Source organism: Zalophus californianus, chromosome 6, assembly GCF_009762305.2.
Source record: "Zalophus californianus isolate mZalCal1 chromosome 6, mZalCal1.pri.v2, whole genome shotgun sequence".
Taxonomy (NCBI): domain Eukaryota; kingdom Metazoa; phylum Chordata; class Mammalia; order Carnivora; family Otariidae; genus Zalophus; species Zalophus californianus.
This window is the reverse complement of record NC_045600.1, coordinates 114388789-114401546: the sequence shown is the minus strand read 5'-3', so window position 1 is coordinate 114401546 and position 12758 is coordinate 114388789. Positions and strand designations below refer to the sequence as shown.

At 60.3% G+C, this 12758-nt stretch overlaps 2 protein-coding genes across 2 annotated transcripts in view; one reads left to right on the top strand and one right to left on the bottom strand.

The window, feature by feature from the left end:
- The window catches only part of SNX33 (sorting nexin 33), a 63609-nt gene that overhangs the window by 16423 nt on the left and 34428 nt on the right, over nt 1-12758 (bottom strand). The gene's annotated exons all lie outside the window — the stretch shown is intronic.
- Nucleotides 1-12758, top strand: part of CSPG4 (chondroitin sulfate proteoglycan 4) — a 35888-nt gene that overhangs the window by 13488 nt on the left and 9642 nt on the right. The window contains exons 2-5 of the mRNA XM_027571461.2: nt 4879-5042; nt 6471-10010; nt 11312-11794; nt 12190-12366. Of these exons, the coding sequence (XP_027427262.2) occupies nt 4879-5042; nt 6471-10010; nt 11312-11794; nt 12190-12366 (4364 nt within the window). The remainder of the gene's footprint in view (nt 1-4878; nt 5043-6470; nt 10011-11311; nt 11795-12189; nt 12367-12758) is intronic.

Genomic DNA, 12758 nt, shown 5'->3' with positions numbered 1-12758 from the left:
TGTGGATCTGGAACAGGATCTCTCTCCGGGTCTCTCTTGGTTTCTCCTCCTTCATCTCCTTCATCAGGCCTCTGTCTGGGCCCGAGTGCAGTTTTTGTGGAGGAGGGAGGTCTTCATTTCTCATTCTCGGTTTTAACATCTTTCTCAGGCTTTCTCTCTCCCCCAGGTGGGTTCTTCTTTTCCATGACCATGATACTGTGCTTGTGAATGAGTGAGTGAGTGAGTGAGTGAGTGAGTGAGTGAGTGAGTGAGTGAGTGAGTGAATGAATGAATGAATGAATATGGATCCCCCATCTCTCACCTCCTGCTCCATCTCAGTACCACTGGGTACACCTCCCCAGCATACGCATGTCCAAGTCTCCCACTGCCCCCCTTTTCCCCTGGGACCTGGGCGCGCCCCCGGGCCATCCTGCCCAGCAGCTCTGACTCCCAAACTTCCTCCCTTATAAAGTCAGGCGGCAGCAGACACCCAGGAATCCTGCTGCCTGTGACGCATGCTGACTGTGCGGCCGCCTGGCTGCCCCCAGGCAACCAGGAATGTGGCGGGAGAGGGACACACAGGGATTGATTGCCTGGGAGTAGGGTGGGCTAGGGGTGCCTGCATGGGCGGGACTCAGTCGGGTGGCTGCGCCAAGACCTGCAGGCTTTCTGCTTCTCTGTCAAATTGTTTTTCCTCTGGAGCCTCAGTTTGTCTGGAAACCCTACTGAATGCTAAAGCTGTAGAGAACTTTGATATCGTGGAACCCATCACCCAAGGATGGGGGTGCCCAGGGCTGGGAAGGCAAGAGGCCCCAGGCCTAGCTCTCTAGACTGATCTGGGGCAAGGGTGGTGCTCCCAGTGATAGCCAGGATAGGGCAGGGGGAAGGGGGGAGCCAAAGGCAAAGAAAGACAGGGAGAGGCAGAGATAAGGCAGCAAGGTGGCCGAGTGGCCAAGACAGAGACAGAGGAGATAAGGGACAGAGACTTGGAGACAGACAGTGTGGCTAGCCCTAGGCATTGTGAGGACTCAGAAGGATCAGGGTCTGCAGCAACCCCCACCCCTGGTGACTAGAAAAGGGACCCATGCTTGAGACCCTGCCCCTGGTCAGCCTGGGAGAGCATGGTGGGGGCCTGATGGGATGGAGCAGAGATGCTCCCCACAAAGAGACCCCTTGTCCCAAGCCACTGACAGATAAGAGTAGAGCATCATGGGGCAAGTAAGCCTCATGCTTGGGCCCCCCCAGGGGCAGGCTTCAGGTCCCCATTCATACATACACTAGGAGTGCCCCAGGGAGACAGGAGATGTCAGCACAACCTGTGGCCGGCCAGATGGTGGCTTGCTAGGGACACTCGCCTAAGCTTCATCTCCCCGTCTGAGAAGAGGCTTGGTGGGAAAGGACATAGGCTATTTCTGTGCCCCCAAGCCCTGTCTCAGGAAGAGGGATGGAGCCACTCTGCCTTGGTCCAGACAGAACACCCAGTCCGTGGTCAGGAAGGGCGGGAAGCTGAGGGATGCTCCACCTTCGGCAAACCTCTGGGATGGATGGGCGCCGGGCAGGAGGGGTGGGTGCCCTCCAGGAACACATGGCCCCTTTCATGGAGCCTGGCCCAGCCAAGTCACGGCGGGCAGCACCGAGGGGCAGGACAGGCCCGGGCACAATCACGGCTCTGTCCCAGCGGCTTCCAGCCCACACGCGCACACATGCACGAACACACAGCCTTGCGCAAACCCAAAACACACCCCCGAGCAGCCACCCACACACTTGAACACACACGCAAATAGACATCTACGTAGTCCTGGACACCCACCCACGAACTGTCTTGCAGGTAGAGAAACCCAGACATTCGGCATTCTTTCAGCCCTCCCACTCACCCCAGACCTCTTGTGGCACCGGCTCCCCCCAACACTGAACGCTTGGCACCACCCAGACAGCCCGCACCATTAACCCTCTACATATCCCTGTCTGAGAGCAGACTCCAGCACCAGAAAGGGACCTTTGGGACTAATCCCCACAGACAGGAGGGGGAGAGACTGGGAAGGAGCGCCCATTTTACAAAATGCTGACCAGGAGGCCGGTTGGGGCCCCTTCTCCCCACCCAAAGGGCAGCCCACATAGCTGCTACAGGCCTGAGCTCGTGTTTGGATGAATCATGGGTCTTCTTGACCCAGGAGAGTCAAGGGCAAGTCTCCAAGCCATGATGATGCCTTCTCTCCTTCCCCCACTGCCCTGGGACCCCAGTCAGGCCACTGAGGCTGGCTTGGTTCCTGCTACTTTTCCCTCTCCTCCTCTGTCTCCAACTTTCCCAGAGCCTTGCTGCCCTTTGAAACTACCCAGTTCCCTCCCTCTCTCCTCTATACCACCCTCACCTCCTCCAGGAAACCTTCTGGAACTGACTCCTAACTCACTTCTTTATCCTGCACTGCCTCCCCATTTGCAGCCTCTCCTACTGTCTCCCAGGACAGGGATGCTGGGACCTTGCAACTGCCGCCCATCAGAGCCGGTAAGGGGCAGCGGAAGGAGACCAGGAGGTGGGGGGACCGGCGCTGTCAGAGTTTCCAAAACGCTGGCCAGCAAGTCCTCCGAGGCCTCTGTTGGGACGAGGGGGCTGCCCAGCCCGCACACTTCCAGCCACACAAGGCAGCTTGTGTGAGCGCTTCCCTGCCCAGCCCCACAGGAAGCAGCAGGGCCCAGCCCCTCAATAGCCTCATTCAGACCCCAGCTCTCTGGAAAGTACCTCTACTTCCTGCCGCCCTCCCACTCTGGCCTGGAGAACGAGGCTAAACGGGCTGCCCTCTCCTCTTGTGGGAGGGGGCTAAAGGCAGGTGGTTCGGTGGGCAGAGCCAACCATCTCCTTCCCTTCCTGCTGCAGACCGTCCCCACATCCACCTTTGACAAAAGGGAGTGTGAATGGGTGTGAGCTTACTCCCCTCCTCCCCATGCATGCTAAACAGGTAAAGGTTGAGCAACAGGCTTTCTGGGGGAGAGGGAGCGCAGATCTGTAGCCTTTGCCTCTTACGTGGTGTAACGTCACCTGGCTGGCAGAATTCCTGCAAACTTAACAAGTCAGCTCTTAACAACTGCTGTGAGCTCCAACCTGCAGGGGCCCCACCTTCTGTGCAGGGGCTGCCCTCAGTTCTGTGTGCTGCCTTTTGTTCTTAAGAATCAATGCGCTTGAGGTGCCTGGGTGGCTCAGTCTTTGGGTGCCTGCCTTCAGTTTAGGTCGTGATCTTGGGGTCCTGGGGTCTAGCCCCACATGGGGCTCCTTGCTCAGTGGGGAGTCTGCTTCTCCCTCTCCCTCTGCCCCTCTTCCCCACTCATTTTCTCTCTCTCTCTCTCTCTCTCTCTCAAATAAATAAATAAAATGTTAAAAAAAAAAAAAAAGAATCGCCATCCTTGCGGATGAGGTGCCCGCCCCCTGTCAGTTCTCCCAGGGAGGGTCTGCCCCTCACCAGCACCAGGGTGTGCTGGCTCTGCTGGGCCATAGCCACGCAGGTGGTTTTGTAGCCCTCAGCTGACCCCTTCAGCCCCTCAGACGAGGTTCTGGCGTTGCCAACAAGTGCTGGCAAGAGGGGGTCCCTGGAGGGATTTCAGCTCCGCCCAAGAGGAATAGCGTTATCTTTCTTGGACATCCCTGCGGACTCTTCCAGTGGCTGATGCCACCTCCTCAGGTCAGGGACCAGCATGTATGTGGCTGGTGCCACATCATCCCTATCAAGGTCATCAGAAGCCCCAGAGAGATGAATCGCCTTTTTAAACCATTCCTGCCCCCCCCCGACCCCCGCCCTGGCTTCCCTAGCCCTGGACCTCTGGGGGACAGAGTCAAAGTTATCCTTGGCCTTAATCTCTACAGAAAGAATAAACCAGAAATTGTTGCAGCTGGTTGGAGGTCAAGGGAGGCTAATTTTGGGAAACAGTCTGGAGAAGGTGGCAACTTAAAAAGAGGAGGTATCCCAGTGTGGGACCAAAAGGGCCCTGCACAGTGACCACCAGCCTTGGGAAACCCCAGATATGGCCTGCTCAGGCCATCTGGACTTAGGCCCTCTGGCCTGCTCAGCAAACCTTCAGCCTTCCCAAGCCCTGTCTTTAGCCACAGACCCAGGCTCAGAAAAGTCAGCTGTAGTCATCAACGGCTCCCCAGCCATGGTGGAAACAATGGGGCCGGATCTGACCACTCACCAGGGACTATCAATAGCTCCGCAGCAGGAAGCAATATGGGGTGATGCAGGAAGTTTTAGCCCATTTGGGGTCCAGCACTGCACGTGGTCTCCATCTGGCCTCAGAGCCTTTGCTCCCTGATAGACTCAGTCGACAAGCTGCCACCCCCACCCTCAAAGACATCTGGGAGCACGGCCCAAGAGAGAAGCCGGCATGAGTGGGCTGCCTGTCTGAGCACCACAGTGGGAGGGCATGGTATGGAAAGCACTGCCCAAGAACCAAAGCATAGGGCATTTAGGAGAAGGAATCTGAGCAGGGATCAGTGTGGGGTAGGGATGGTTCTCCTGGAACTCCATTTCGGGGGCTATGACCATCAGGCCGGGTGACCCAGTCAAGGATGGTTTTCCTTTAGGCCCGAGAGGGACTAGACCCAGGATGGAGAATCCTCTAGGGCTCAGGGGAGGAGAGTTAGAGCTGGCCAAGGCCCCTGGCCCCAGGAACCTCTGAGGAAGAAATATGAGTTGCTTGGAATGGGTCTGGCCTGCTTTGGAGGCAAGGTCTGGGCTGGACACAAGGTGAGGCTCTGCCTTCTGGTGCCAGGACCAAGCCGGTGATGGGCCACCCAGAACCACAAAGCTGCACCAGCATGTACTCCATCCCGCAGGCTACTCATCCTCTGCAGCCCCTCTCCTCTTCCAGGCATGAGTCCGCATTTTGACCCCAGCCCCCTCTGTCACACAGCCTCCTTCTTCGGAGAGAACCACCTGGAGGTGCCCGTGGCCACGGTTCTGACCGACATAGACCTCCGGCTACAGTTCTCCACGTCCCAGCCCGAAGCCCTGCTTCTCCTCGCAGCAGGCCAGGCGGACCACCTCCTCCTGCAGCTCCACTCTGGACGTCTTGAGGTCAGTGGTGCCTCCCTGCTGGCCTCCTCCTCGAGCCCCGAATGGCCCCCAACCAGCTGGGTGACCTTGTGTGAGCCACTTTCGCCCCGGGGTCTCTAGGTCTCCACTGTGAGGTGAACAACAGCACAGCCAAAAGCGTGGCTCCCTCGTGAACGCGCTGCGCCCTGCAGCCTTCGCCCCGCGCTTCCCACCGCAGCCCCCGGCCAGCCCTTTCCCCAGCTGCGGGCCCGCCGTCCGGGCCAGCTGGCCGTCTCTGGCCTCTCGCTGCCAGGCCCTCGCTCACCACACGCCCTGGGCCTGGCCCTACCCCACCCCCGTCTCAGCGCGTCCCCTGGCACTCCCCCGGGCTGGGTGCCCTCTCCTGGGACTCAGCAACCCTATGAGCCCCCCTGCTGAGCACCAGTCCCCCGGCCATGCCGCTGTCTGTCCGTGATGGAAAGAACCAGTACTGCCAAAGCTTCTCCGTTTTCCCGTTTCGTCCTGCCGGTCACCACAAGCTTTAGTAGCAAGGAGTCCTCTGGATCTCTCTCTTGAGGCTCCGCTTTAACCATGAAGAGTTTGAGAACCTGAGGTCTTAGTCCAAATTTGGGAAAGCCATCTGCTTCCACACCCCAGTGGGGAGAGGACTAGGACTGTCAGAGCACCTGCTGCTGCCATTGCTTCTCACTGCCACAAGGTGTCACTGTTGAGCGAAGGCCAGGTACAGCCCGGGACTGATGCTCTCCCTCTCGGCCAGGTACCAGGATGCCTCAGCCCTGTGGAGGTGCTCCATACTTGGACTCCCAAGGCCACAGTTCTTAGTGCTCTGCTCTTCCAGTTCCCATACTCTGCCACCACCCATTCTACCATCCGGTCGTGGGAACACCACACCAGAGCCAGTTCTGGTGCCAATGTTGTAGAGACAGAACTGCATTCTCCTCTCCCCGAGGATCCCTCATCCCAGATCCAGGAGCTTTTCTTTATGCAACCTTCAACACAGTGAGCACCCGGAATTGGGCTCTCCATCCCTGAGCAGTGAGCTTGGCTGCCCCTGTGGCCCCACGGTGTTCAGGGGATTCCCAGGTGCTCATTATTCCAGGGGTGAATCTTCTGGATGCCAAGGTGATCTTCTGGTGGCTCTCCCCCATAGGAAAGTTGGGGAGAGTAAAAAATGCAGACTGAATCTCTAGGAAAGCATCTTGCTATATGCCAGCTCTCTGATTCCCCTCAGGGACCCCAGAGCCCATCTAGACCTGACTCAGAGATCACTTTGGTGAGTGTTTGGGGGATGAGTAGAGGTGGTAGGAAGGAGACAGTGGTGGCCTGAGAAGCCCCTGTCCCAGGACCTCCACTCTGGGGACTTTGCTGTGGCAGACCCGCTGTGTTCTTACAGTAGAAGCAGATGAACTCAAAGTGCTGCCCCACTCCCATTCCTCCATCTTTCCCCAGGTCAGACTCACCCTGGGCCAGGAGGAGCTAAGGCTGCAGACCCCAGCTGAGACTCTGCTGAGCAACTCCGCCCTCCACACTGTGGAGCTGACCGTTTCAGACAGCGAGGCCTTGTTGTCCGTCGATGGGCTCCTGAACACCTCAGCCCCCATCCTGGGGGCTCCCCTGGAGGTCCCCTATGGGATCTTCCTGGGGGGCCCTGGGAGCCTTAGCCTGTCCTACCTGAGGGGAGCTAGCCGGCCCCTGAGGGGTTGCCTCCACGCTGCCACCCTCAATGGCCGCAACCTGCTCCGACCCCTGACCCCAGGCGTGCACGAGGGCTGTGCTGAAGAGTTTTCTGCTGATGACAGTGTGGCTCTGGGATTCTCTGGGCCCCACTCACTGGCTGCCTTCCCTGCCTGGAGCACTCGGGAGGAAGGCACCCTGGAGTTTATACTCACCACTCGGAGCCAACAGGCACCCCTAGCCTTCCAGGCAGGGGGCCGGCATGGGGATTTCATCTATGTGGACATATTTGAGGGCCACCTGCGGGCTGTGGTGGAGAAGGGCCAGGGCACAGTATTGCTCCACAACAGCGTGCCTGTGGCCGATGGGCAACCCCATGAGGTCAGCGTCCACGTGGATGCTCACCAGCTGGAAATCTCCGTGGACCAGTACCCTACACGGACTTCCAACCGTGGGGTCTTCAGCTATCTGGACCCACGTGGCAGTCTCCTCCTGGGGGGGCTGGACACCAACTCTTCTCGCCATCTCCAGGAACACCGCCTGGGCCTGGCCCCAGGGGCCGTCACTGTCTCGCTGCTAGGTTGCATGGAGGACCTCAGCATCAATGGCCAGAGGCAGGGACTCCGGGAAGCCTTGCTGACGCGCGGCATGGCGGCCGGCTGCAGGCCGGAAGAAGACGAGTATGAGGAGGACCCCTATGGCCCGTATGAAGCTTTCTCCACCTCGGCACCTGAGGCTTGGCCAGCCATGGAGCTGCCTGAGCCCTGTGTCCCTGAACCAGGGCTGCCTCCTATCTTTGCCAATTTCACCCAACTGCTGACCGTCAGCCCCCTGGTGGTGGCCGAGGGTGGCACGGCCTGGCTCGAATGGCGGCACGTGCAGCCCACACTGGACCTGAGCGAGGCCGAGCTGCGCAAATCTCAGGTGCTGTTCAGCGTGAGCCGCGGGGCACGCCACGGTGAGCTCGAGCTAGACATCCCCGGTGCCCAGGCACGGAAAATGTTCACCCTCCTGGACGTGGTGAACCGCAAGGCCCGCTTCATCCACGATGGCTCTGAGGACACCTCCGACCAGCTGATGCTGGAGGTGTCTGTGACGGCCAGGGGCCCCGTGCCCTCCTGCCTTCGGAGGGGCCAAACTTACATCCTGCCCATCCAGATAAACCCTGTCAATGACCCACCCCGTATCATCTTCCCACACGGCAGCCTCATGGTGATCCTGGAGCACACACAGAAGCCACTGGGGCCCGACGTTTTTCAGGCTTACGACCCAGACTCCGCCTGCGAGGGCCTCACCTTCCAGCTCCTTGGCACCCCCACCGGCCTCCCCGTGGAGCGCCGAGACCAGCCTGGGGAGCCAGCAACTGAGTTCTCCTGCCGGGAGCTAGAGGCGGGCAGCCTCATCTATGTCCACCGAAGTGGGCCCGCCCAGGACCTGACGTTCCGGGTCAGCGACGGGCTGCAGGCCAGCCCTCCCGCCACACTGAAGGTGGTGGCTGTCCGGCCCACCATTCAGATCCGCCACAACACAGGGCTGCGCCTGGCCCAGGGCTCTGCTGCCCCTGTCTTGCCCACCAACCTGTCGGTGGAGACCAATGCTGTGGGGCAGGATGTGAGCGTGCTGTTCCGAGTCACGGAGGCCCTGCAGTTCGGGGAGCTGCAGAAGCAGGGGGCAGGTGGGGCCGAGGGTGCTGAGTGGCGGGCCACACAGGCATTCCAGCAGCGGGATGTGGAGCAGGGCCGCGTGAGATACCTGAGCACTGACCCGCAGCATCGCACCAAGGACACCATGGAGAAGCTGGCCCTGGAGGTACAGGTGGGCCAGGAGATTCTGAGCAATCTGTCCTTCCCAGTGACAATCCAGAGAGCCACGGTGTGGCTGCTGCGGCTGGAGCCACTGCACACTCAGAACACCCATCAGGAGGCGCTCACCACAGCCCACCTGGAGGCCACCTTGGAGGAGGAGGCAGGCCCCAGCCCCACCACCTTCCACTATGAGGTGGTCCAGGCCCCCAGGAAGGGCAATCTTCGGCTACAGGGCACACGGCTCTCTGACGGGCAGGGCTTCACCCAGGATGACCTGCAGGCCGGCTGGGTGACCTATGGGGCCACGGCCCGCACCTCAGAGACAGTCGAGGACACCTTCCGCTTCCGTGTCACAGCCCCGCCGCACTTCTCCCCACTCTACACCTTCCCCATCCACATTGGTGGTGACCCGGACGCTCCCGTCCTCACCAACATCCTCCTCTCAGTGCCCGAGGGTGGTGAGGGCACCCTCTCTGCTGACCACCTCTTCGTCAAGAGTCTCAACAGTGCCAACTACCTCTACGAGGTCATGGAGCGGCCCCGCCATGGGAGGCTGGTTTGGAGGGGGGCGCAAGACAAGGCCACCGCGGTGACATCCTTCACCAACGAGGACCTGCTGCGGGGCCGGCTGGTCTACCAGCATGACAACTCCGAGACCACAGAAGACGATATCCCCTTTGTGGCGACCCGCCAGAGTGATGGCAGTGGTGGCACGGCGTGGGAGGAGGTGCGGGGCGTCTTCCGCGTGGCCATCCAGCCCGTAAACGACCACGCTCCCGTGCAGACCATCAGCCGCGTCTTCCACGTGGCCCGGGCTGGGCAGCGGCTGCTGACGACAGATGACGTGGCCTTCAGTGATGCTGACTCCGGCTTTGCTGACGCTCAGCTGGTACTGACCCGCAAGGACCTCCTCTTCGGCAGCATCGTGGCCGCGGAGGAGCCAACGCGGCCCATCTACCGCTTCACCCAGGAGGACCTCAGGAAGAGGCGGGTCCTGTTTGTGCACTCGGGGGCCGACCGTGGCTGGATCCAGCTGCAGGTGTCTGATGGGCAGCACCAGGCCACCGCGCTGCTCGAGGTGCAGGCCTCAGAGCCCTACCTCCACGTGGCCAATGGCTCCAGCCTCGTGGTCCCTCAAGGAGGCCAGGGCACCATCGACACCGCTGTGCTCCACTTGGACACCAACCTCGACATCCGCAGTGGGGATGAGGTCCGCTACCATGTCACAGCCGGTCCACACTGGGGGCAGCTGCTCCGGGCCGGCCAGCCAGCCACGGCCTTCTCCCAACAGGACCTGCTGGACGGGGCCATTCTCTATAGCCACGACGGCAGCCTCAGCCCTCGAGACACCCTGGTCTTCTCCGTGGAGGCAGGGCCTGTGCACACAGACGCCACCCTGCAAGTGACCATTGCCCTAGAGGGGCCACTGGCCCCACTGCATCTGGTCCGGCATAAGAAGATCTACGTCTTCCAGGGGGAGGCAGCTGAGATCAGAAAGGATCAGCTGGAGGTAAAGGGCGAGGGGACGGGCAGAGGTGCTAGGCCAGATGAAGGGGACCCTTCTGATGAGCCCTCATGCCAGGTGTGCTTGGATGTTCGGGGATGAGCCTGAGGTGACTCCCAGGTCGGGTGTATGTCCGCGCCTTGGGTATGCACCTGTACACGTGCACGGGGGCATGGCTGAGAGTTTCTGGGGGAGTTTGTGTGTCTGCCTGTGAGTTATGTGTGCCTCCACATGTCAGGTGCACACACGCACATGCTGGGCTGACCGTGCAGATTCCTGGGCCCCACCCAGACCATGGAATCTCTGAAGTGGAGCCCGAGAATCTGCCTTCTAATAAGTTCCCTGGGGGATTTTCATGGGTACAGACTTTGAGGACTGGAGGCCTTGGAGACACACTTGTTTGATCTCCAGGCTCCTGTGTCCTCAGCTCTTTTCCCAGACCCCAGACCAGGCCTCAGGACCTGGAGAGAGCTGCTGACCATCCAGGAACTTCACAGAGCAACCACAGGCCTTCCAGCAGGCCTACTGACCCACTGTGTGACCTCAGGCCAGTCCTTGCCTTCTCTGCCACACTGCCGATTTCTGAGCCCTTCTGAGCGGTTTCCGGCTGTCTGGATTTGGGGGCAGACTGTGACTAAACATGTCTGGCATCAGAAAGGCTTTGCCATGAAGGAGGCAGCATTTGAGCCAGGCTTTGAAGAGTCTGGGGTTTCAGCAGCAGGGAATGAGGGGACAGTATTCCGGGCAGAGAGAACAGAATTCTGGAATACAGACAGTATTCCAGGCAAAGGCACCGGATCAGGAGTGTGAGTTGGGGGTGACGTGTAGCCTTCTGTAGCTGGCCCATCAGGTGAGGGAGCCCCCAGTGGCCCTTGGGCAGGACCTGGGTTTTCTGGCCCGATAATGCCTGTAGTGTGTGGCGCCTGTGCCTCTCAGGAGGATGGCGCGCCATCTGGTGGTGAAGAGTAGCAATAGCGGGGGCAGGGGCTGCCTCTGTGTATGTGCGTGTGCGGGCGTGTTATGTGTGAGATGTGCGTGTGTGTCTTGTGTCCACACGTCAGTGTGTGCTGATATTGCACGTCCGTGTCACTGAGTTTGGGGGCGTGTGACTGGGGGTGGGGACGGCGCGAGCGTGCAGCCCCCCGCCCCCGACCAGCTGCATGTCTGGGTGGTGTCTGTGTGAGCCTGAGTGCGCGTCTGTGCGTCTAAGCAAGCAGTGGTGTCTTGCGGCCCTCCCCGGGAGACCGAGCCTGTTCTGACCACCTAGGGACCACGACAGCTTCCCTCTGTGACCCCCCATTAACCAGGCAGCCCAGGAGGCAGTGGCACCCGCGGACATTGTGTTTTCGGTGAAGACGCCCCCGCGGGCCGGCTACCTGGTGATGCTGTCCCACGGTGCCTCGGCGGCAGGGCCACCCAGCTTGGACCCGGTGCAGAGCTTCTCTCAGGAGGCGGTGGATGCCGGCAGGGTCCTGTACCTGCACTCCCACCCGGAGGCATGGAGGGACACCTTCTCCCTGGATGTGGCCTCAGGCCTGGGTGCACCCCTGGAGGGTGTCCACGTGGAGCTGGAGGTGCTGCCTGCTGCCATCCCCCTGCAGACGCAGAACTTCAGCGTCCCTGAGGGCGGGGCCCGCACGCTGGCCCCTCCACTGCTCCGCGTCACCGGGCCTTACTTCCCTGCGCTGCCAGGCCTGGAGCTGCAGGTGCAAGAGCCACCCCAGCACGGGGCCCTGCGGAGAGAGGACGGTCCCCGAGACGGGACCCTCAGCGCTTTCTCCTGGAAAGAGGTACAGCTCCAGGGAGGCCCTGGGCGTGCAGCCCGGCTCTGGGCGCAGGGCGGCGACGGGGTGGGGGGGGGGTGTCGTGGGCACTCCCTGTCTGGGCCCACCACTGAGAGGAGGCAGGGCGTTCCCACGGAGGGAAGTCCTCTGCTTTAGATCCCTTTCGTCACTCCCTCCTCTCTGGGCATCTGGAAATGACTGTCCCATCTCCCTGACTCCTTCGGTCCTTCACTCTGGGAGAAACGGCTGTTCCCATTTCCACCTGCAGGAACTGAAGCTCTGAAGGAGTCAGGCTCCCCCCCCCCCAACCCAAAGGCAGAGCAAGAAAGGTGCTGGGCTTGAGACTCACGCAGCTCTCGGGCCTGCTGGGGCCTGACCTTCAGCCTTGGGCCTGCCTGCAGGTGGAACAGCAGCTGATCCGCTATGTGCACGATGGGAGTGAGACGCTGACAGACAGCTTCATCCTGGTGGCTAATGCCTCAGAGATGGACCGCCAGAGCCAACCTGTGGCCTTCACCGTCACCATCCTGCCCGTCAATGACCAACCCCCCATCCTCACCACAAACACAGGTCTGAAGGTGAGAGCAGCCTGGGGTCACCTCCTACCTCTCTTCCCAAAGAGAGGCCCAGCACATAGCTTCCCCTCTCTGAGCCTCTGAGTTTCCTTCTCTGAAACGGGGACCATGCCACATGCCTCACTAGGTTGTTGGGAAGAGAGAAGAGTTATTGCACTGAAAATAGGACACAGGTATGAGACTTTGTTATTGAACACTTATAAGTGCAGTAGGCAGCCTTGTGAATGGCCATCCTTGGCCCTGCTGTTCCCTGGACTCGCCCTCAGCAGGAGACTTTTTCTCTGGCTCAGGACCAGAACTCTTGAAGAAAGTTCTTTCAAGCCCTTAAAGGTGGACTCCAGGTGGAGAGTGGTTAAACTCCTCACTTGCACCCACAGCAGGTGACGGCCACACCT